This window comes from Siphateles boraxobius, unplaced genomic scaffold (genome assembly GCF_051911475.1).
Source record: "Siphateles boraxobius isolate OS27281-9 unplaced genomic scaffold, OSU_SipBor_1 9, whole genome shotgun sequence".
Lineage (NCBI taxonomy): Eukaryota > Metazoa > Chordata > Actinopteri > Cypriniformes > Leuciscidae > Siphateles > Siphateles boraxobius.
Genome location: NW_027509219.1, coordinates 1,812,193 through 1,836,623, shown reverse-complemented (window position 1 = coordinate 1,836,623; position 24,431 = coordinate 1,812,193). Strand labels below are relative to the sequence as shown.

The following is a 24,431-nucleotide window of genomic DNA, read 5'->3' as shown; positions in this document are numbered from 1 at the left end:
CAACTATTTTATTTATTAATTTGCAGATATAATTAATGTGCAGTTATATTGAATATTTCACGACATGCATGAGCCTTGCAGGGTGTGATTCTGCTGACAGCAGAACAAGGTTAACGTTGCAGGAGAAACGATCAAAACATTAGCACAACCGGTTCGATAGAATATATCCTTACCGTGTGTCGACCCTTTTACAAAATTCCACAATCACAGCGTTTAAAACTAAACGCTCACTGTCATGCTGGAAATGTGGGAAATACAACGTATAGTCACTGGAAGACCGACATGTTTTGAGGTTTCGCTTTTCTGCGCCCTTACCGTTAGAGTTGTGACGTTCGTGAACGAACCGATTCTTTTGAACGGCTCATAAACATGAACGATGGGAGCCGAGTCGCGGCTGGAGGGGAGCCGTTCTTTCTGTCGTTCTTTTTTTCCTATGCGTGTTTCACACAGATGCACACAAATTAGCTCCTCAGTTATAGGGGAAGGGGCGCACCCAGCGCAGGGGTACTACTGCCTAACAGCATGATGATAGTAGTTGTGCATGCGCGCCCATCCTTTACGTGAGTACTCCAATGGAAAAAAAAACCTACGTGCCTTTGTCATTGGGTAGGAGCGGAGTTGTGCGCGCTGCCGTCAAGCTGGCTTCTTAAAACTGACTAAATATTTAAAAAGAGCCAAAAGAGCCGTTTTTTTTTTAATCAAAATGTTCTTGTGTGATAACAATGTTCTTGTGTGGAAGTGTTACTGTTTGTAGTAAAAGCTGATTTGCACAGGAATTCATTGCAGCCGGCTTTGTTTTTTATGTTTATTTGTGAGTAGGTATTGTATGAATAACATAAGTCAACATAGCTTTACACATACACACACTTTGTACTAAAGGTGAATCCAAAATAGTGATGTCACTTTCTAAACAGAGGGATGTTGTGCAACCCTATGGTATATAGTCCACACATGACAAATGAGGTAATAATCTATATTTCAGAAAAATTCAAACTCAGATATTGGTGTGTGATATCTGAGTTTAAATTATTTGACTACAAATCTCACCTCATCATTCCTCCCAGTGATTATTTCCAGGATAAACTGAGATGCCCTCAAGCTGGCTTCTTAAAACTGATTAAATATTTAAAAAGAGCCAAAAGAGCCGTTCTTTTGAACGGCTCTTTGTAAGGAACGGATCGCCAAGATCCGGATCCCCTCAAAGAGCCATAAATCCCATCACTACTTACCGTAGGCTGTCAAAGATGGGTCTGGACTTGAGTCAGTTACAAAACATTCGATTGGCTAATCTATTGGTGACGTCAGGGTGTGTGTTCAGCTCATTGGATGAAACACCTATCAATCACAATATATCATCGCAGCTTCTCCACGCCCCTTCCCAACATCAGGACCCCTACAATTTCATCTGTGGCCTTCAATATCACAGTAGCGTTCTTGAGGAATTCTATTGAATTACAAAACCGCGATTCATATAGAAATAAATAAATAAAATAGCATTCAAAAAGGTTCGAAATGCGTCGAATCTATTTGGAAATTTGCGTAAAACTGAGTTAAGGAAGTAGGTGAAGCATTGAGGAAGTGTGAATGAGTCAGAATTTTGACACAAATGATCAAAATGTGCAAATCACATGACATGAAAGAGGGGGGACGGGGATCAGGCAAAAGCGATCACGGGATGAGCCTCTGTGGGTATTTAAAAAAAAAAAAATTAATTAAACTTGTCAAATACATCCATCTAGATATATTTGAATTGCATAAAATATCTATAATTATATTAAGTTTACAAGCTTAATTCTTTAAAATTTCTCCCTGCATATCCATAACACTAGGATACCAGCAAATAGTGATGGAAAGTTGTTTTTTAGGCTATTATTATTATTATTTGTTTAGAATTGTTACGTTCATTTATTTAAAAATCTAGAAGATATCAATATAACGTTTAATGCTGTATAAACTAAGCTAAAGTGGTTTAATTCATTTCCTCCTCCTGCCATCTTGGAGTCATTCGAAAATTGAGGGAGGGCTTTTAAGCTAGTAATGGGAAGTCTGATTCATTTTTTAGCGAATCGGTTCGTCTGCTCGGTTCATTTAAATTTCAAAAGGTTCGAAACCTAAGTCACCGATTTGTTTGAGGCATACCGCTCAAAAGTGTTCTCGAAAGTTTTCATTCGGTATTTTGTTCTAAAATAAATTTTATTACATTCATTGTTTTTTGTGTTGTTCAACGCTCTAGCCTCTAACCAACGTGTCGCCAGCCACATCGTTTTAATTTCTCCCTAAAGTGTATGGATTTCGAATCGGTTCGGATGAATCACTAAATTGAACCGACTGAAAATAGGATTCGAACAACAATATTTTGCGTCAGACCCTTGTGACTATACAGTCATGTCCTGTTCTGCTAGGAAGAAACATATAATGCTCGACAACAGCTGATGTGCTTCTGGATCATTAAAAATACTGGGTAATTTTTGTGTCAAATAGCTTTCCGGAAGATTCGACGCGCAGCGAATATCAAAACAACCGCGACGGTAAACCTGAAGAAGGTAAAGTGTCTGACATTTGTTTTTCACACAAAATCTGTCAAGGTGATAGGTGCATAGAATATTAAATAATTTTAGACCCAATTGCCTTTTTTATGTTTTTGCACTTATTGATTTCATAATAGATTTTATATGCTTATCGTTCTGACTGGTTAGTATTTTCTGTGGCATCATGTCCTTGTCAGACAAACTACTTGGTCACACAGAACAAATACTTTGTGGTTTATATGGCATTTCGCTTCTGTGATACTCGTTTCAGTAAAGCATTGGTTAACTGCCATGTTTTCACAGCAGTGACGTCACATGACTCAATGAATCACATGAATTCATTCTTTGTATTTCTACCACTGAATACTGAAGGTGTAGTTTGTTTGATCACTGCTCTTCTTTCCCTTCGTTTTAGAATGACGTTTATTGCTATTCTTGATACTAGTTCTGCAACTAACATTTAAACCAATTTTTAATTAATCTGATTATTTGTTACTTTAATTTCCCATTAAATATTAGGCAAATTCAAGGCTATACAAATATTTAATAAATAAAAATATGAACGCTACAAATCTATGAACACAGACCCATTCGATAATGACAGTTGTTGTCAAAGATTATGTATATACAGTATATCATTTTAATAAACAGTAACAGGCCTGTATTTTGGGACAACTATCCAAAACAACGTCTGTTTAAATGATAAAAATCTGACTTTGTGAAGGACCTCAGTACATCTATGACCTCATGACAATATTTAAATGTAAACTAGACATAATACACATTCATTAGTGATCGTTTCAATCAAATGCATTATGATTTAAATAGTGGCTTAAAATAACAATCGTGCTGATTCCCTTTTTACAGTGCATGTTTACCTGTCAAGCATTTGTCTGTGGAAAATAAAGTATCTTCTGTCTGATATCTAATATCCTTCTCTGCTTCGTAGTGTTCTTCTACACATCATGGCTTCTCGTAAGAAGGTGTTGCTGAAAGTGATCATCCTAGGGGATTCTGGGTAAGTGTTTATGCAACATCAGTGAGGTTTAGATTGTTATTATCAGTCTTCATGGAGCTCAAATGCTCTTATCAGCTGTGACACTTTGTCCTCTTTATGTAGGCCTATGTGTAGAGTAGCTGTACACATGTAAACATTATTGCCTACTGACATTGCTCAAGGAATTCCCCTGACTTTCCAACATCAGTGTTGGTGCAGTTGGAGTTTGCTCACACTTAATCACACTATCTGCAGTATCTCATCTTACTGTTGAGGATGATTTCAGCTGCACATGTTTCTGAAGCATTGCCTACTGAATCCTTTTGTCCTGTTTGTCTTTGTCAGCGTTGGGAAGACTTCTTTGATGAACCAATATGTGAATAATAAGTTCAGTAATCAGTATAAGGCCACTATCGGAGCCGACTTCCTGACCAAGGAGGTGATGGTGGACGACAGACTGGTCACCATGCAGGTTTGCATTCATGTCTATTTCATAAGATTACATTTCACTTATGCTACCATTCAGAAGTTCGGGGACGGCACAGTTGTTGTTGTTTTTAAAGAAATTGATAATTCTATTCAGCAAGATTGCATTAAATTGGTCAAAAGTTGCAGTAAAGACATTTATAATGTTAAAAGTTTTCAATCTTTTTAAAATAAATGCTGTAGTTTTGAACTTTCTGCTCCTCAAGAATCCTGAAAAAAATGAGTTTCAACAAAAATGTTGAGCAGCACAACTGTTTTAACATTGATGATAATATTAGAATGATTTCTGAAGGATCATGTGACACTGAAGACTGGAGTAATGATGCTGAAAATTCAGCTTTGATCACAGGAATACATTACAATTTTAGAATCTATGAAAATACAAAATGTTTATTTAAAATTCTTAACAGTTGTTTTAAACATTATTACTGTTTTACTGTAGTTTTGATCAAATAAATGCAGCCTTGGTGAGCATGAAAGAACATTACAATTTTTTTAAATGGAAGTGTTATTCCTACATGGGTGAATCTCTCAAAGAAGTGTTAAACTTCTAGTATTTGTAGGAACAATTTTTTTTTTCATAATTTATTTTGAAAATAAGTTTTCATTGAATGTTGATGGTGCTCAATATACATGGTTTTAAGCAGCTTTATGGGCAATATGAGGGGAAAAAAATAAGAATTGTAAAAAGGCGAGTTGTTATTAATGTTATCATCGCCTAGAACATATGTAGAAATAAACCTTGACATGACTTGAAGTGATGGGCGCTTTTGGGAAGCTTTGAAAACCTTTGCGAATCATTGTTTCGAACCATTGATTCGGGGCGTGTATCAAACTGCCAACGTCATGTGATTTCAACCGTAGACTGTAAAAAAAGATGGACGACGCCCCTTCTTTCTCTTCCATTGGCCAGAAGTGAAGCCGCCATTGTCCCGATATGGCGCTGACATCTTGGGACTTGAGTCTGCGCAGTTGCGATTTCGGGACTATACATGCGCAGTAGTGAGCAGGAAGTAAAGCCGCGAAATCAACGTGCCGCTCTGGTCCCACCCTCACTCTCGCTGAATCAAGCGTAAGAACACGCCTCTGCTGCAGAACAAACCATTATGTCGGTGTGAAATAATTAATTGTAGAAATTTAGATATTAAATTTAAAGCTCCAATCTCCTCAGTCCTCCAAAGATCCCGAAAAAAAGTCCGTTGTTGCTTCAGTGACTATTTTACTCAGAGAACCTGTCAATCACAGCTGTCAATCATGTACGCCACAGAGACGTTTTTATTACATCAAATAACTAACTAAAAACAAACTTATTTTAAAAACAAACACTTGAAATTACATCAGCGTGATAAAAATTACAGTAAATGACAGAAACTATCTTTGGAAAAAAGATACGTGAAGTGTAATTTAATTGTTTAGTTGGTCTCACGTCCCATTGAATAACACGGGGTTTATGAGCTATACTAGGACCGGTCACCGGGGGGCTTTGGCTGCACTTTTCAGGGCTTGTGCGGCACGCTTGATTTCAACCAATGTAAACCAACTGTTTCAAAATGTTTTGAAATTTCAATGGTTCGTCACTAGCGGGCGATTATCTCTGTGAAACCATGAACCAGTGTCTATATAGGATTTTTTTTTTTACCTGATCTCGGATCAATGTTATAAATTTGTACACCCCTGATAAGTACATCTCGGAGACATATATTTGATGTCTGGATTCACATCTGCAAGATGTTTTTTGAGAGTTTGCTCATTTGCAATACCTCTCTAGGATGTTTCCTGTTAGATGTCATATAGACATTTAGAAGAGGTCTTTAAGAAGTTAACTGTAAAACTGCTTTTTCTAAGACGTTTATCAGATCTTTAACAGACATCTAACAGACGTACTTGTGCTATGACACATTTGTATAATAAAAAGGAAAAGTTGTAGTTAAAAGTCTCTTATTGGTCTGATTGACCAATCTCGCCATAAAACGAACAAAACAAGTCCTACCATTTAATAAAATATTGCATATTATAAAGACATTTCAGCTGCATTTACACTGTTCTGACCAGCAGGCGTCATTTCCAGCGCTTCGAAACGGTGAATCATTTTGTGAAGCAATTGGTTTAGTTGATTCGAAGTTTCAAAAAGCTTAGTTTCTCCCATCACTATTGACTTGACCAACAAGACACTCACTGACTGCATGCTTACACAAACAAAGCTAGACAAGAGATTTAGGAAACATGAGTGCAACAAACACACAAAGGCTAATGACTAACAAGATACACCGGAGAGTAATCAAGGCGATAAACAATAAAGCTTTATTGCACCAGGTCCATATAACACATACATACATAAATACATACATAAAAATTCCATATTAGCCTATAGGATAAACCAATGACACGACAGAACTGAGAATCACCTGACCAGACAAACCAATGAAAACACAAGAACCAAAGGAACCTCATGACCAGATCACATGTTGGAAACAGGGAATCACATGACAACAAAAACATAAAACATGACTGACAATTTTCTAAATAAAAGACATGAAAACATAAAACATGAACAGAACAGATGTGACAAAAGTAAAGATAAATGTGCAAGCCAAAAGTGACACAGACATTACTAATGGAAATGTATATGTCAAATATAAATTTTCAATAAATTTATTTTCCTTTGATTTGGGAGTAAAATAATACTTTCTAAATATTTCTAGAATCAGATTCACCCTTATACCTATAGTATCAGTAATTGTAGCTAATATAGTAATTGTTTGGATACTGATCAGAAAGAATAAGAGAACAGCGTACTCTGAGGATGACGATGTCATTTCCTTATCAACCATTATTTTTGTGAACAATGCCCCATGGCAACAATCATCTCTGGTCATGTGATGTGGTTAAAGGCTCTGCATAATAGGCAATTCAGTAATCTCAAAAATCTGAAATCTCTGTAATTACTCATAGCTTATCAGTAGGATCTCATCTCCATGTTTTACACTCATTCCGATGATATAAAAAAATGTCTGATCCAACATGCTGGTCATGTGAGATAAATAAGTCACATTTAGTGACATGTCTGGTAATCCCCTGGTATTTTCTCTGTAAGCACAGTCTGTGTTGTGTTCACTTGCCAGCCATATTTTTCTAACCTGTATGACCAGTCATGTGATGTAGATCCCTCATGCCCAAACAAGCAGTGCTTGGGAAGTTACTCTTGTAAACTAATGTGTTAATATTGCAACAATAAGATAACTGTAGTTATTCTTACTGAGCTGTTACTTGTGATTACTAATGAATACATTTCTGAAACCCATATTAGTCTTTAACAGATGGACAACTCAAGGATAGACAGTTAATTCTCTCTGTTTGTTAATAATGCGGCTAAAGGCAAATAATACAGTATTATAAAGTGTTATTTACCTTGACGAATGCGATTTTCTTCCTTTAGATTTGGGACACAGCAGGTCAGGAGAGATTTCAGTCTCTCGGCGTGGCTTTCTACCGCGGGGCCGACTGTTGCGTGCTGGTCTATGATGTCACGGCACCCACTACATTCAAGACTATGGACAGCTGGAGGGACGAGTTTCTCATTCAGGCCAGTCCACGTGACCCAGAGAACTTCCCCTTTGTTGTGCTGGGAAACAAAATCGACCTGGAGAACCGACAGGTCAGTGTGCAGACCAAAATGAACCGGCAATGCAAAGATGGTTATAAACTTCTCGGTTTTAAAGGAGAACTTGGCAACTATTTCAACTTAATAAAACCGTTTAGAAATCATTTGGATGGTTTAATAACCTGTTCTGGTGAGAATGGTGACTTTCCCCGCTCCCCCCAAACTGCTTTACGGCAATTCGACATTAACACACACACCATGTGATACTGTGAATGATGTATTACCCACCTCGGGAGACACACTCCACATGATAAAGTTGGCCGGCTCCGATAATAACAAATGCACGTGAGCAGCGGTAGAAAGAGGGAGGAGGGGCCACAAGTGATTTTTTTTACGACAGTGTTGAAATATACACCTCACAGCTGTAGGGGGAGCTCGTTGAGACTATATGCGACAACAAAAGTGAAAATCAGCGAAGAAATAGCTAGAGTTGCCAAGTTCCCCTTTAAAGAGTTGAAAATGAGTATAACGAGTGCTTGAGCTATGAGTTTCTCAATGGTTGAGATGTGGATTTTTTAAAGGGTTAGTTCATCCAGACATGATCCCGTAATTTACTCGCCTTCAAGCCATCCTAGGTGTATATGACATTCTTCTTTCAGCCAAACACGATCAGAGTTATATTAAAAAATATCCTGGCTCTTCCAAGCTTTATAATGGTTGTGAATGGTAACTGAGATTAATAAAGGCCTTCTGAAGTGACGAAAAATAGACGTCGAGTTCTCTTCAGCCAGAACTCGACTCGCGTACAGCCGTCAGTGATTATAGTTTATAAAGTTAAAAATACTGTATAGATATTTTTCTTACAAAAACCCATCACTTCGCTTCAGAAGGTCTTTATTAACCCCCTGGAGCCATATAGGTTACTTTTTATGATGGATGGATGCGCTTTTTGGGCTTCAAAATCTAGGGTACCATTCACTCCCATTATAAAGCTTGGAAGAGCCAGGGTATTTTTTAATATAACTCTGATTGTGTTTGGCTGAAAGAAGAAAGGTGAGTAAACTATGCGGTAATTTTTATTTTTGGGTGAACTAATCCTTTAATGGTAGCTAAAGGTCAGTATGATTTTGTTTTTAAAGAATCTTGAAACAAATGTATCATGGTTTCCACAAAAATGCTAAAACAAAATACGACATTGATAATAATAATAAATGTTTCTTAAGCAGCATATTAGAATGATTTCTGAAGGATCATTTGACACAGAAGACTGGAATAATGATGCAGAAAATTCAGCTGTGATCACAAGAATAAATTACATTTTCAAATTATATTACAATAGAAAAAATGTTATTTTATTTATTTTAAATTGTAATAGTAATTCACAATATTCTTGTTTACTGTGTTTTTCATCAAATAAATACAGCCGTAGTGAGCATAAGAAACTTCAACGACAAAAAAAAAAAAGTTAAAATACCTAATAAATTGGTGACAGTATTTAAAAGGCAAAAATAGAAATTGTAGCAGACAAGATTGAAGTCCTTTCACACGACTTAACTTGAGGTTTCAACGGCGCATTGACCTCCACATAAAAAGTGTTGCAGATAGAGTCACTGGGCAGCAATTGGACAGCAAACTGGACGTACACAATTCCTGCTGTTTGCTTTGATACATCTGAGAAATCACATTAATTTCCTCTGAATGTCAGGATCTGCCTTTGCTGTTCTGTGGGATCATCTTGTTTTGATCTTTGTGTCGTGCAGATTGTGTGGTAATCATGGGCTGTGCTTGGAAAGGTCAGCTGCAAATGAGGGCAAAACTGAAATCCTTTGAACTTTGTGTGCATCACAATGCTTGACCTGTGCGCAGTGCGTCATCAGACATAATGCTGGAGCTTGACTCTCCAGAGTTCAGTGCATGGGAATGCCAAGTCAAGTCACCTTTATTTATATAGGACTTTGTACAATACAGATTGTTTCGAAGCAGCTTTACAGAGATAACAGGAAATGATGCATTTCGGCTGCTGTTCAGCTGAAGTCAGTTCGGTTCTGTTGTAAAGATTGTTAAATTAGTTCATTTCATCTATGAAGCAGTTCTGCAAAAGATGATGTCATCGTCCAGCTCAGTTCAGTTCTCTTACAACAGGGTCAGTAAGTCAGATCAATAATATTGTTGAAAAGTAAGTTAAAATTAAATTATATTATTACATTTAAAAATAAAATAACTGTTTTCTATTGTAATATATGTTGAACTGTAATGTATTCAAGTGATCAAAGCTGAATTTTCAGCATCATTACTCCAGTCTTCAGTGTCACATGATCCTTCAGAAATCTTTCTAATATGCTGATTTGCTGCTCAAGACAAATTTCTAAAAACAGTTGTGCTACTTAATATTTTTGTGGAAACCATGATACTTATTTTTTTGTATGCAGTGCAGAAAATGAATATCTTCCTTAGTATTTTTGTCCTGTTTTCCAATACAAGTATCTAAACAACTTTAAATCAATCTAAAATGCTAATGTAAAATGAAGCTTTGAAAACTGAACGAAATTAAGTGAGTTTGTGCTCAAACAAGAACAAATTTCTGTATAACTTCCCTTTGAATTAAGTAGATTTTTCTCACCCCATTGGCAGATATTTGTTAATGTTTTAATCATAATTGCACTTCAATTTGGGTATTTTTCTCAGAAATCATATTTTATGTCATTTTGCATCTTAAATGTATCTTGATTTAAGCATCTTTAGACAATTGCACTAAGGAAGAACACTTTTTTGCAGTGCGATCAGAGGGTACAGTAAAAGATATTTCCATATTTTAGTGTTTGGGAGCAGAGCGATACAAACTACTTTTTTTGTAAAATGTATTGAAAAGTAATAGATATCTGTTGGAAGTTGCATTTTAAAACTCTAAAGTGTTGCTAATTTAACTCCAATTTATTGACATATTGTGTTCCCTTCCATTTATTACTTAAAAATTCTTTACCTAGTCTTAAAAGTCTTCCATTTAACTTCATAAAACCCTGTAGAAATATGAGCCCTGAATAGGCAAATATCAGCCAATCCACCAGAACTTTACTAGAACTTTTCCTATCAAGAAAATATTAAGTGACGTAATAAAATAATTGCCCGTTTTTCAGATTGAATTCATCATTTCATCCCAAAATCCTTTGTATTTTGAACAGGTAACAACAAAGCGAGCACAAGCATGGTGTCAGAGTAAGAACAACATCCCCTATTTTGAGACCAGTGCCAAAGAAGCCATTAACGTGGAGCAGGCCTTCCAAACCATCGCTCGCAATGCACTTAAACAGGTAGAGAAAGTTGGGAATACTTCAGATTGACTTTCACTTTAGATCCTGTTTGATATAAGATGAAAAAAGCAAATAATCAGTCATTTATCACCTTGTTTGAGTCATTCACCCCAAATTTAAAAAAGACATTTTCACATTTCACTCACCATCATGTTGTTTCAGAACCTTTAAGACTTTCTTCTATGAGAAACAAAAGGAGACGTTTAGCAGAATGTTCACTCTGCTCTTTTCAGAACAAAAAGCATCATAAAAGTAGTTTCTGCAGCTCATGTGCTATATTCCAAATCCTCTAAAGTGAGGTTTATTCGGCTGCTGTCACTTTAAGAGCTAATGCACATGTCCCATATAATTATAGGCATCCGCTTTCTTTCTCAATTGTTTACTTTCACTTATGCCTGGCTCACACTACAGGAGTTTTAAAATCCTAACCGATTTTGAAATCTGCTTGCACCACACACTTAAGGAGAATCTTTGCAGATTTTCTTCCCTCAAATCTTAAACATGCTCACACTACAAGATTTGAAAATCATGGCGCATCACACACTACAAAATGTTAATAAGATTATCATGCCAGATATGATTCCACCATGATCACGTGATCTCACGCAACAGATCGGAAGCGGAAAAGTGGATGTAAACTAAATATCTGTCCTTCAGATCAAGTCATATTTGAAAAATATGCCGTGACCAAGGAAAGCGAAATCTTTAAAAAAAAAAAATCATCCTTTTAACATTTAAGGATATTTCTAATGAATGGCGTCATCTCTATGAGGTGACTTGTCAGCTTCAGCGTTGCCTTGCCCATGCGCCGGAATGGGCAGCTGAGCCTTATAAAGTGGAGCTCAAAGTTAAAATTAAATGTTAAAATAATTAACAGCTTGTTTCATTACTTATATATTAGAATGAATCCGAATTTCTTGTTATGACTCACTCAAAGGCAGTATCTTGCCGCCACCTAGTGGCCTAATTGTGTAACTGGACTGAGTGACAGCCTGTCTATAACACGCAGAGACGAGCAATGACGATACTGGTGAAATATCAGCAGAAAGCCTCTCGTTTGGTGAGATTACAGGATCGTAACTAACTGTTATATAACAATGATCTAACAAGCTTGTGTCAGGTTTATGTTCTGTTATACTTTGTGGACCCTTATTTTGACACTGTATCTTCTGTTTACTCCACTTTCTTTTGTTTCGGTTTCATTACTGAACATGTACTAGTCTTCGTGCCTGCCGACAACAGTGTAACACTTTTATTTAGCAATAAATAAATAAATAAAGATAATAAATAAAGGTAATACCGCATATCCTTTTTTACAGTCTATGTGCATATCACGCTGATGAGTCACTCAAAATTACCTCATTCCTTCACCACGACAGCCCTACTTGTTTCTTATTGGCTATTGTGACAATTCTGACGTAATCACAATCTTGCTCATCCCGATAAATATCAAACATGTTTGATATGATCGGGGCGACCCCGATTTGTGTGAGAGCAGATCGGGAGGTGCAAGATTCGATCTGTGAACGCCTCACATTACCAGATAATCTGCGCCGAACATCGGAACCGATCGAGGTCCTCGACAAGATATTTTCTCCGATTCTCGGGAGGGGGAAATCGGGCATAAATCGGCCTAAAACTCCTGTAGTGTGAGCCAGGCATTAAAGGACAAGTTCGGTATTTTACACTTAAAGCCCTGTTTTAAGATCGTTTCTGATGAAATGGAACGGTTAAGATTGAAATTTGGACAAATGCTGCTGTCCCGAGAATCTTCTGTTTTTGTGTTAGCACCCCCCACCTCCACAATGGTTTCATAGGGTCACTGGAACAATCATTCATAAAACGCATTAAACTTTAGGTTACAAAGACGTGAAACTCACGAGTGGTCTGGGGTGTTCACTGATATGCTCACACAAAAATCGCTCCAAAAAATGCTTTCCAACAGCTGTTTTACCATTCGTTGTAAAACTGTGGACCTATTTTTCCAAACGCCTCACACCCGGACATTCTTCCGTCGAGAGCTTGAATAATAGACACTCCAGCCCAGTTGGTGGCGATAATGCACCTTTGCCAATGTTTGGATAGCGTAGCCTACGATACCGGGACTGCAGGGGTGGCTTGGGGGGTGCTACCAAAGAAACCTAAAATTCTCGAGACAGCAGCATGTGTCCAAATTTCAATCTTAACCGTTCTATTTCATCAGAAACGATCTTTAAACAGGGCTTTAAGTGTAAAATACCGAACTTGTCCTTTAAGACATACTAACTGAATTGTATTGAATTGAGTTCTCTATCGTGTCTTCAGGCACTTGAATGGTTTAAAATCGCTAAAACGCATCAAAATGATAAACTTTCGCTCTATGAGGGTTGAACTTTGAAATTAACCCGCGCATCACATGCGTTTCAAACTCTGGTGACTGGTTTGTTCGGATCACGGGTCAACTACGATCCATTGTACCCCTATTTTTTATCACGTTCATAATTTTGTTTATTGCTATTTTTCTGTTAACCGTCACAGTCACTTTCAGTAGGAATTATCCAATTTATGTTGTTCAAAAGAAAGGACAGTTTGGTTTATTTTTGTGTAATCTAAAGAGAGATAACTCAAATGGGAGATGAAAAGCTTTTGAACTGATTTTCTTCCTGTTCATTTTACTGCCCTGAACGTGTATGGGCGTCAGAAACCGTAAATCGCAAAGACCCCAAACTCGGCAGGATAGTCCCAATCGTGCTCTCAGACACACTACCCGTCCGACACTATTTGAAACCCTAAGGGCCTGAAACAAAATTCCTTTGCCGAATCCTTAAGGCAAGCCACTCAAAATTATATATCACATTTCATTTCCATCTAAACAATCTTGCCACCATGGACTTTTCATTTTAAGTCCCCAGTGGTTTTAAGTCATCTCAATCCACACATACACCACACATATTGGCCCTCATTTATCATTCTTGCGTAGAAACGGGAGTATATGTTGGTGTAAGATTATGCTTACACTCCTCTCACCGCCTGATTTATGAAGCTGTGCGTACCTTTGAAATGTAGGTGTACGCAATACCTGCCCTTGATAAATGCCGCGGCTGAAAACGATCGTCATTAGAATAACACGCCCCTATATATTCAAGTCTCCGCTTCCCCCACGCCTTCATTTTACGCCATGGACACACGGAAGACGGCAAAAAAGAGAAACTTCTCCGACGTGGAGATCGAGACCATCACCACGGAAAAGGAAAGAAACAAAATTGTTTTATTTGGGAGTTTAAAGAGTGTGATTAAAGGTTAAAGTGGATTAAAGTGGGATTAATTCAACCTAAATTACGAGTTCTGTTAATAGTGTGGGGGTTGAGAAGCGCACTCCAGCAGAGTTAAGAATGTTTTATTGCTTAATATAGACCAATAGTGATCAAGTTAAGCATGAGTTTTCTTGTTTATTGTAGGTGAAAAAAAAGTGGTCAGATCTAAAGATCGCCACAAAGAGGCGCGTCTCGCCACTGAAGATTTTATTATTTATATGATTTTTTTATTTTCGCTTATTGTTATTTAGAAGAAGAATGTCGTTATTATTATTATTATTATTATTATTATTATTATTATTATTATTTAACAGAAGATGAATGTCATTTTTATTATTTTGTCATTCTAAATTATTTTTTGGTCATTGAAAGCTGAACCCAGGTCATTACTGGTCATTACTGAACCCAGTCCGTGCGCACCACCTAACCCTGAAACGTCAGGTAAAGCGCACAGGCTCGCAACTGAAGGAATACATATGCCTACAAATCAAATGCTTTGGTAAAATCACACAAATTAAACATTGAAGTCCATGTTGCACAAAAATAAACACTGAAGTTTATAATTACTTTGTTATTGTTGTTGTTTTTTACAGTGGGTCATAATAATACATCATATATTTTAGTTTGTCAGTGGGTTTTGTGGTGTTAGGAATTTTTTTTCTGCGCATTTCCGCACTGACTCAAAACGTGCGTACATGTACACCACCTCCTGAGCTGGAGTAGGATTTGAGCGTGCCGTACGCCAAAGTCCATATTGATAAATCTCAAAGTCACCGTGGTTTTGGGTGTACGCCAGGTGTACGCTGGAAATTTGGTGTACGCACTTTTGATAAATGAGGGGCATTATGATCAAACCCTAACTTTCAGTGATCAAGATGGACTTTGCTGTAAAAACCACGTCATAAGATCAATTTCAGCTGGATTGCTATTCATCCACATAGGCCATTAGTGCTCAGACTCCGATGTCTGCCGCTTGCAGCTATTTATTTTTAACAAAAGGGAGACTCGTATTCCATAAAAAGTGGTGTCAATTTGTTCAAACCAAAAATCCTGGAAACCATCATATTTTCTGAGATGGTTATCATACAGTGAGAATTTCATACTTTTACAACAGTCAAAGGTGCAGTCACATTAGCAAAATTTTGTGGGCATAAAGTTCCACTGTCTATTGTCAGTTGTGTAATGATGTATAAAGCACAGCACACACCAAAGTCACTATTAGTCAATTCGGTGAATCCGTGTGACACACTTGAACTGGTTGTGAAATCTTGCGCTCTCACGCAAATTGCCCAATCACAAGGATTCCTATTGAAATGACTGGATTGTGCCTGTCCATGACCACACCTGTACACCTTTGTGTGGGGAGCAGACTGTAATAATGATTTCCCTCTGAGTGATGTCAGATACTCAGAAATGCGAATGAGATGTTTAGACTTAAAGTCCCCTGTGGTGAAAATCAAGCTTTTAATGTTGTTTATATGTCTATGTGGTGTTTTTAATATGCTTTAAGATAAACCATGTGTAAATTGCTGAGTATTTTCTCCTTAAAACTGCAGTGAACCAAAGACAGTCTCAAAAACACCGTTTGAAATCGCTGGTGTATCTGACGTCACAAACTACATCAGATCAACGTGCCGGCGGGCTTTAGCATATCATTAACAGCGAACTAGCAGGGGAGTTTCGAGAGATGCCAGATAATCCTGGTATATTTTTTTGTGTTGGTATGGAAAATCAGCTAGATTTAGCAATATTGCGCGTGTATGACATATATTATGATGTTATGAACTATATGCCTTTCTCCACTGACATTCTGAGTTGTTAAAAGGGTTTCTGATTATTTTTAGAAGGCAGACAGAGATGGTGGCCGGAAACATAGGCTAGTTTGTGTAACATTAGCAACACATTATTGGCTGTTTGATAACATAGTCATACAAAGGGCTAATCATATTGATTACCGTTATGTGTCCGGGGTTGTAAAGAGCGACACCATTGTGCAGCGTTTACCTCAGTAGGTTGGCCGAGGAAATCTGTGAGCTCGCGTGAGTGGAGGCGGGGCTAATTAGCATATTCCGCTTATACTAAATGAGGCAAGGGTGTAGAGTTGCATTCAAGCTATTTTAAGGGATGAAGATTTTTTTTCACAGAAATATGTCATTTTGGTGATCAAAGATGAGTTTTAAGAGATACAACTATTGACTACAGGGGATTTGCCGTTACAAAAAACACTTAATCTGAAATGAATTAACCTTTCAGGAGACTGTGGACACATATGATTTCCCTGACCAGATTAAACTGAGAGATGACAGACCAGTGTCTACCAGTGACGGCTGCAGCTGCTGAAGGAGAGAACAAACTGGAGAGGGAAGAGAAAGAGCAACATGGGAAAGGAAGAGAGGGAGAGAAGGAAGAGATCCAGGCCTGTAATTCTAGCACCCATCCTCCCCTTTTCCTCCTTTGAAACCTCCAGGGTATCAAATGCCACGTGAAAGCTGAACATCCATTTTCTTGCTGAACTCCAAGTCACGTGTGGTATGATGAACTATGGAGGAACAGGAAGACCAGTGTGTTGCATATCCTCTGACATTGCATTTATTACAAGTCCTACTATCACTACAGCTGTCGAAGAATTTCCTTGTCACTACTCCAGCTGTCTGTGCAATTTGATTGCAAGTTTTTCTTTACTCCGAAATGTTCCTTTTGTCTGCTAGTTCATTGTGCCTTTATATTTTGTAACTTTTAGTTATAGTTGTTTCACTCCTATGCTGAACGAATATTTGTTAAAAATGCATACATATGTAATAGGGCTGGGAAATATATTAAACAGTTATACAAATGTATACATTTTGTCTGTGGTATGAAACTAACCAACATTTGTTATGATTTTTTTTTAAATAGAAGTAAAGAAAATCAGATGTGTTAGGAATTAAATTTATTCCAATCAGTTAAAAATCTGTGTTTTGCACCATCGCTCAAAAACGACTGAAATGTGAATGAAAAGTCCCAGTTTGGCATTTCATATCATTTCAAATGTTTTTTCAAAAGGAAATTGTTTTTTATTACTGTGCACATAAATAAAAACGATTAAATATATTTCCCAGTGTCCATATAGGGAAAAGGTGTGGGAAAACATGCTATGATTTTAACTTGATTTTTAATGTATTTTACTTTTTACATGTAGAGGCCGTTTACACGACTTTTGAAAACGGGTTTCAAAGTGCAAGTATTTGAAAACGATACCGTTATCGTCTCCATGTAAACTACAAAAACGGTGACATCACGCGCATGTGTATTACTTGTTCAGTCTATAAGCGCGTAGTGTTACTCTACAAAGTGACATCGCCAACTACTGGCCTGGCAGCAGAATACAGCGTTTTAATTGTTTTCACAGATCCATGTGAACAGGGATCATTTTGACAATGTAAGTGGAAAATGCAAATTAAAAACGTTTCTGTTTTTAGAACATCATCGTTATGTAAGCATCCCCTTCACTATCTACTTGGCAACCATTGCGATTTGTTTGGAGAGAAAAACAAATCTATGCAAATTTCTCTCAAGATTTCTTATCTCCTAGCCCAACTGTGTAATATGTCATGAATAAAAGGTGAATAAGGATGTGGTTACGGTGTATTAACTTGGGTAATTTGTCCTAAAGGTACTGACATTTAAGTTCACTTCAACATCACATCGGATTATATTAGTCTTAGATGGATTGGAAGTACTTCTTTCTGTAACAGATTTCTTAAGAATGTTACCAACCATCCCAGTTAGAATGCTTTACAAAACATGTAATTTTTTGCACATGTAGAGCTGTTGTAAATTAATAATTTCTCCTGTGTTCATGAAGACGTCATGTTTTAAGTAAGAATGTAATGATGTTTTACGTCATGCTTAACTCCGTGTTTTGATTTGCCTTTGGACATTTACATGTTAAGCTTGTGTTCATATCAATATATGTCCATACTCAACCCAAGAGCTCCTCCATTTTATATGCCAAAATGCATACAGAAAAAAATTTGGCATTTTTATTTAGGCCAAATGTTAGAATGACTTCAAAACCAAAAAAGCTAAATAAAGATGCATTTACAACTAAGCTGTCTGTCAATTCCACTCGATGTTCTTTCCTTTTTTTAAAGCAAGAAAGTGATCAAGAACAACTTTTATTATCATCATTGTTTAACCATTTGCACACAATATTTACAAAGTTGCACTAAAAGCACCATCTGTTTCCTCTGATGGGAAAGCAATGGTAAGCATCGTGGCCTCTTGGACATCAGAGAAGCCCAGTCTCATGTGAGGGGGACGTCTGACTTCTATTTTCCTCCCTAGAAGTCCATATGAAGTACATCCTACTCCCTGGCCTGGACTTCTCAAACCATGTATGTGGTAGGAGGAGATCAATGGAGCTGGAGTTTTTCCATCAGTCTAGTGTGTTTTAGTCCATATATGAGGTATCCATGGCCTCTGTCTCAGGGTGAAGCAGGCGGCTGGCCAGACGCTCAATATCATCCAGACTGAGCTGTCTGAGGGAGCGCTCATAATCCTGGGGGGGGAGGGAAGAAGACGAAATTAATCGTCTTATTTTACGTTAAAATATATGCATTATGAACAGAGAACTGTCATTATTTCCAAGCATAGGTGTTTTTGTTAATCCTGTCTACATTTAGTTGTGAATGGGGTCTCCCACACTGCTGGATCCACGACCATCATTTCTCCCCTTGGCTTTTAGATTTTCGTGAAGGAAAAAAATTCCACTCCCCCGTCCAAACGTTTAGGATACCGGGTATTAGATTTGCACAATCCATACGCACAACGCTTCAGCATGTTTCCCTCGCACGAAAGCTTGCCAGACCTCCCGCGCCTAGTTACGGTTGCTAAGACACGATTGGCCAGTGGCGGTTTTGGGGCGTGGCTTAGCGAAGGGTCAATTGACAGATCCAAGGTTAAAGACAAGACGGAGGCTCACTGAGATACTTTAAAATATATTTCAGCATTTTGTTAATCGACGGCCTACTAACGTTACCCCTGACTGAGTAACTTTAACCCAATCCGATCGCGGCTCTCCCGGTGTTAGTGTTATTCCACAAGATGTATGGATAAGCTGTTTGATTTATAATTATTAGATTATTTTCACATTTCACTTTCCCCCGCTGTGCTCGAACATAGCTGTTCCTCAATTTGTGTGTTTCCCATTTGAATGGTCAGCGTATGAGACGGCTGCTGCTTGCACTGGGACTATAGGCTTCAGCTTAAATTTTTATGAAATAATTCTCTAATCGGTTGCATATGTCGTGGATATATCCCTCGAATGCATACTACAGTCCCTTTTGTCTTGCCCTCCCAGATATTTCACATGTTCGCCAAAAATGACTAATTATCTCATTGGGAATGTTTGACGCCGTTGCATACACACTGTAATAGACGTGCCAGACGCGAAAGTGCCTTGGAACGCGCAGCTTTGTATGACGCGTTGACATAATTTCCACTGAAACAGGAAGGTAAGGCGGGACATATTGAATGGCTCCTCCCCTTTTTCAAATAGCCAATTGCATTTAGTTTACCTCACAGACTGCAATTCGTACTTGACCGCACCATGGAAGCGAATCCGAGCGCTGATGATACGTTTGATTCAATAGTAGAGGTGTGAAAAAATTCTAGCCATTTCATTCTTAAACAATGTACAATTGGAAAACAGAATAAAACTCGACCGTTTGAGCAACAGAACACATCTCCAACCCATACTGCTCCGTGACGTGTCAATGGTTGCTTTGGCCATGTTGTGTTTACAGCATAGGGGGCGGAGCTTCAGATTCTAGAGAGCATTTGATTGGACAGAAGATGTGATGAGAAGCTGAAGTCCGCGGTGATGTCATTAAGATCTGTGATCCATTTTAATGGGAGTGAGAAACTATAAGTTTTGAATGCTTATATCTCCTAAATGCGAATTTTGTTATTGATTTGGAACACGCCAGCTTATTCATAACCTTAAGGCTAACATATTCATACTAACAGCTAAAAAACTTTTGATTTCAGGGGGCTTTTAAGGTCCTTGGGGTCAAAAAGTAAAAAAATTAAAATAAATTAAATAAACTTCACAAAAGACATTAAAATGACAACAACAAAAGGTAATAAAAAGAAAAGGAAAGATAGATAGCTAGATTCACATTATCATATTTTTGTCTGTATGTACCTTCATAAGTTGCTCCTGCACTTTTGCAGCATCGGCTGGGCTGAAGTGTTTGGCCAGGACAGTTGACAGTAACTGCCATACGCCACTGCCCGCTCTGTCATTACTCCAGCCGCTGGTCCCCCCCGCGCCACTGCTCCTCTCTCCCGCGGGACGCACCACCAGATTCAGCTTAGCCTCCGGGCCGATCGAGTAATCACTCAACCTGTGTTCATCTGGAAACACCAAAACAACCGTCAACACACCGCACATACTGGCCATGACTGGAGGAAATCGAAATATGAAGAGTGTTAGTGTTAAGTGTTACCTTAAATGATGAATGTATGTTTACTGATCAACATATGGCAAAACACAAAGCTTTTACCTGCGAGGGCTTTTCCTTTATACAGCAGTCTCTGCTGACTTGGAGCGATGTTCAAACGCTTCGATACCAACTCTTTTACCGTCGATACCTTTTCATTTTCTGTCACCTGTGCATCAAAAGAACACATCTGCTGACAAAAGCCTTGTATATCATCACTGGCAGAGATAATATTTATACACATGACCTGTATTTGTATAACTGAACCGATTGCTTTCTGTGTGTAAGTCTAAACTGGGGTTATACCATTTTTTTTTTATGAAATATTGCAGTATTCAATTTCATTATAAATCATTTGTGCACATCATTATTTAAAAAAAAATTCATGTGGCCTCATCATCTTTATACAAAAAATAGAAAATAACTTCCCCTTCCTCTTATTTTCTCTGATGACCTGTATACTGCCACGAGGGCGGGGCAACCTGTCACTCACATGGGATCCACCAATAGCAAACCACAACCATTCAATCAATCCCCCGTGACCAAAATCAAGTCCTGCTCTACATTTGTTCTTGTTTGAGAAGCCGCTTCACTCGGATATACGTCACAATATGGAAGAAATGTTTCATTCCGAAGTCGAAAAACATAAAACAAAACACTTTACTGAAACATGTTACTTATAAAATAAAAGTTAAAGGGTTAGTTCAGACAAAAAAATGAAAATTCTGAATTTTAGGCTAAGTTTTTATTCACACATAAATATTGGTCAGAACATAAACAGAAGCGAAAACAGCAATTACTTGCCTCACGAGATCAAATCTCATTGGTTCTTGCAGAAGCTCAAACATGCTGCATAACACGAGAATGAACCTCGTTGGTTTTTTCTATTTTTTTTCTTCGTTTTTTGGGGGGAACTAACTCTTTAACTGACCTAAAATATTTTACAAAAACATTAAACTAATTTTAGATAGTTACTTAGGCAGTATTTCATACTTTGATTTAGGTTTAACTTGCCTGTTTAAAAATAGATTTGGAACTAAAATAAATAAATATGCAAAAATTTTATTAATATGTATAAAATAGTACCTCTTATATTAAAATAACACTGTTACAAAACAAAAAAAAACGATATAGTACTCATTCATACACAGTAACAAGTAACGTTAAATGGGCATATTTAATCAATTAACTGACAACTCGCGTTTGCCTGATCTATAACTTGTTTACTGCCACTGACCGTGACTCAAAACTTACTGATCTTTCTACCTAAACATTATTTCTGTGAATCACAGACACGGTCAACATCGCACATGAACTCAAAACCATCTAGATCTAGGAAGGGGGCTCAATAGGTTTGGAGACACAGCTATTGTGTCGAGGACAAAATAACCGCGTCTAGAGAGTGTAAATCACGTCTAATGATCTACAGCAGAAATAAGTGGCTGCATCATTATCTATAGATCACTGACTAGCACATGTTAGCATTACATATACAACATAAAGATGAATACAAAGCTGCAGCACAGTGCTATGCTAAAGCAGCTAACGTTAACACAGGCACATTACTACTTTAAAACACCAGACGACTCACAAGCTTACCTGAACATTACACTCTTTTCCTTGAAGAGGTTTTACAGTAAGAATCATCTTTACATTTATAAAATTAAATACAAAACAAAGAATATATAATTATCTCGCTGGACATTCGTGGACTAGCAGCCGACGTTTCCCACGGACATGACGTCAATGACACTGCAACTGCGCATGCGCGGTGAGTGTGCCTCACCCAGCTCAAGAACGTGCTTTTTAGTGACTTGACAAACAGGGAAAAAATTATTATATAAATAATATAAATATATTTACAAATAAAAGTAACATTTAATATTTTCAATAAAAAAGGCTCTCATAAATGTTTGCTGCATCACCAAACAGGACTGGAGACCTTCTGAGTGGGTCAAGAAAACAAACCATGGCCAAATATCTTGAAACTACTAATAGACTCCAGTCTTGTGCCAGACCATAAACCAAAACTCAGAACCAGAGCAGAACAAGGTTACGTTTTATTTTAAGGTGTCCATGTTACCGTGTAATTTTACATTTAAGAAGGCAACCGAGCAATATTAATAATTAACAACATGTTGGCCTACTTACTATAGGGTTAGGGATTGGTTTAGGGTGTGTTGCAGGTCAATATGCTTAATTTATAGTTTCTACAGTAACTACAAGTAACTTGTTACAAAGACACTAAAAAGGGGGTTTACTCTTTATTTTAAAGGGATAGTTCAACCAAAAATATTATTTACTCACCCTCATGTTGTTCCAACCCCGTAAGACCTTTTGTTCATCTTCAGAACACGAATTAAGATATTTTTGATAAAATCTGAGAGCTGGATCACTCCTCCATATTAGGCTTTGAACTTGCAGGCCCCGAAAAGTGTTTAAAGTAACACTATGTAGTTTTTCAACCTTCATAATATTTTCCAAGACCCTTGTGATGGTACATCGACTTACAATAGGTTAAATGACACGTCTGCCATAGCCTGACAGTGTCTGTATCGCTTTTACTGGCACTATGTAACTTCGGGTTTCGGGTAGTAACCGGAGCACAAAAAGAACTACAAAATTCGACTGCTTTACGGCATACATAGTTTTTCTTCGTTCGTGATGTCTTTCATAAAATCATGCATCATACTGTACCTTGTCTGTGGCCATTGTTGATTCCAAAGCCGGTGCTGGATAAACAGCGAGCGTGCGCGTGCGACAGTAGGCTGCGGTAGGCTACATTATTTACGACTGCGGTAATGGACAATTCCGCTTCCAACCTGTAGGGCGACCGCAGAGGAAAAGTTCCTTGGTGTTGCTTTAAAGACATCGTTAAAATAGTCCAAGTGACTACAGTGGCTCAATCTTAAGTTTATCAAACACGAGAATACATTTTGTGCGCAAAAAAAACTAAAATAACGACTTTATTTCAACTATTCATTTCCTTCTCTGTGGGCCTTGAGTCAGTTCACTAGTGTAACAGCGTAAGCTTCTGTTGTTGTACGTCACACACATGACTAGCGTCGGCCAATAGTGAGCCTATGTGTGACGTAGCTCTACGCAATCACACTAGTTTAACTGACTCGAGGACCACAGAGAAGGATATGAATAGTTGAAATAAAGTCGTTATTTTTGTTTGTTTTTGCGCACAAAAAGTTTTCTCATCACTTGATAAACTTAGAATTGAGCCACTGTAGTCACTTGGACTATTTTAATGATGTCTTTAATGACTTTTCGAGGCCGGCAAGTTTCAATTCCTGAAGAAGCCTATGTAGGAGTGATCCAGCTCTCAGATTTCATCAAAAATATCTTAATTCGTGTTGCGAAGATGAACGAAGGTCTTACGGGGTTGAACAACATGAGGGAGAGTAAATACTGACAGAATTTTCATTTTTTGGTGAACTATCCCTTTAAGGTGTCATTGTTACAGTGTAATTATACATTAAAGTACTAAGTAATATTAATTAACTACATGTGCTTACTTACTATATTGGTTTAGGATTAGTTGCATGTAATTATGCATAATTTATAGTCATTATTACACAGTAAATACATAATACGTAATATGTCTAACAAGGACACTAAAATAACTGTTACCAAAAAGTGTTACCCAGAACTAATTTGAGGCCCAGACCACAAGATCACAACTAAACTTTTCATTTTTCAAATTTTGTTACATAAACACACATAC

General features: G+C 37.5%; 3 protein-coding genes across 7 annotated transcripts in view; 1 reads left to right on the top strand and 2 right to left on the bottom strand.

The window, feature by feature from the left end:
* Positions 1-1,359, bottom strand: part of LOC143732517 (dynamin-1-like protein) — a 34,420-nt gene extending 33,061 nt beyond the window's left edge. For 2 of the 5 annotated variants that reach the window (XM_077223683.1, XM_077223685.1), the window contains exon 1: positions 174-308. The gene's annotated coding sequence lies outside the window, so the exon portion shown is untranslated. Of the gene's footprint in view, positions 1-173; positions 311-1,225 lie in introns of those variants that run through there. The other 3 variants (XM_077223687.1, XM_077223684.1, XM_077223686.1) reach the window with 3 other exon arrangements.
* A 984-nt stretch (positions 1,360-2,343) lies between these two features.
* rab7b (RAB7b, member RAS oncogene family) lies at positions 2,344-18,303 on the top strand. Its single transcript, XM_077223723.1, has 6 exons — positions 2,344-2,543; positions 3,478-3,546; positions 3,871-3,997; positions 7,448-7,666; positions 10,792-10,920; positions 16,467-18,303. Exons 2-6 carry the CDS (start codon positions 3,494-3,496, stop codon positions 16,551-16,553), a joined length of 615 nt encoding a protein of 204 aa, XP_077079838.1. The 5' UTR covers positions 2,344-2,543; positions 3,478-3,493; the 3' UTR covers positions 16,554-18,303.
* Positions 18,304-18,354: 51 nt separating this feature from the next.
* On the bottom strand, positions 18,355-22,451 carry ubl4a (ubiquitin like 4A). Its single transcript, XM_077223725.1, has 4 exons — positions 22,298-22,451; positions 20,762-20,867; positions 20,401-20,612; positions 18,355-18,753 (listed from the first exon to the last, which is right to left on the bottom strand). Exons 1-4 carry the CDS (start codon positions 22,343-22,345, stop codon positions 18,646-18,648), a joined length of 474 nt encoding a protein of 157 aa, XP_077079840.1. The 5' UTR covers positions 22,346-22,451; the 3' UTR covers positions 18,355-18,645.
* Positions 22,452-24,431: the final 1,980 nt, after the last annotated feature.

What these genes read in the sequence shown, in the direction of transcription:
- rab7b (XM_077223723.1), top strand. Translation starts at nt 3,494, where the DNA reads ATGGCTTCTCGTAAGAAGGTGTTGCTGAAAGTGATCATCCTAGGGGAT. An exon ending in ATCATCCTAGGGGATTCTGG is followed by an intron (nt 3,547 to 3,870) that starts GTAAGTGTTTAT and finishes TGTCTTTGTCAG; the next exon opens with CGTTGGGAAGACTTCTTTGA. An exon ending in ACAGACTGGTCACCATGCAG is followed by an intron (nt 3,998 to 7,447) that starts GTTTGCATTCAT and finishes TTCTTCCTTTAG; the next exon opens with ATTTGGGACACAGCAGGTCA.
- ubl4a (XM_077223725.1), bottom strand. Translation starts at nt 22,345, where the DNA reads ATGATTCTTACTGTAAAACCTCTTCAAGGAAAAGAGTGTAATGTTCAG. An exon ending in TAAAGGAAAAGCCCTCGCAG is followed by an intron (nt 20,613 to 20,761) that starts GTAAAAGCTTTG and finishes TGGTGTTTCCAG; the next exon opens with ATGAACACAGGTTGAGTGAT. An exon ending in TGCAGGAGCAACTTATGAAG is followed by an intron (nt 18,754 to 20,400) that starts GTACATACAGAC and finishes CTCCCCCCCCAG; the next exon opens with GATTATGAGCGCTCCCTCAG.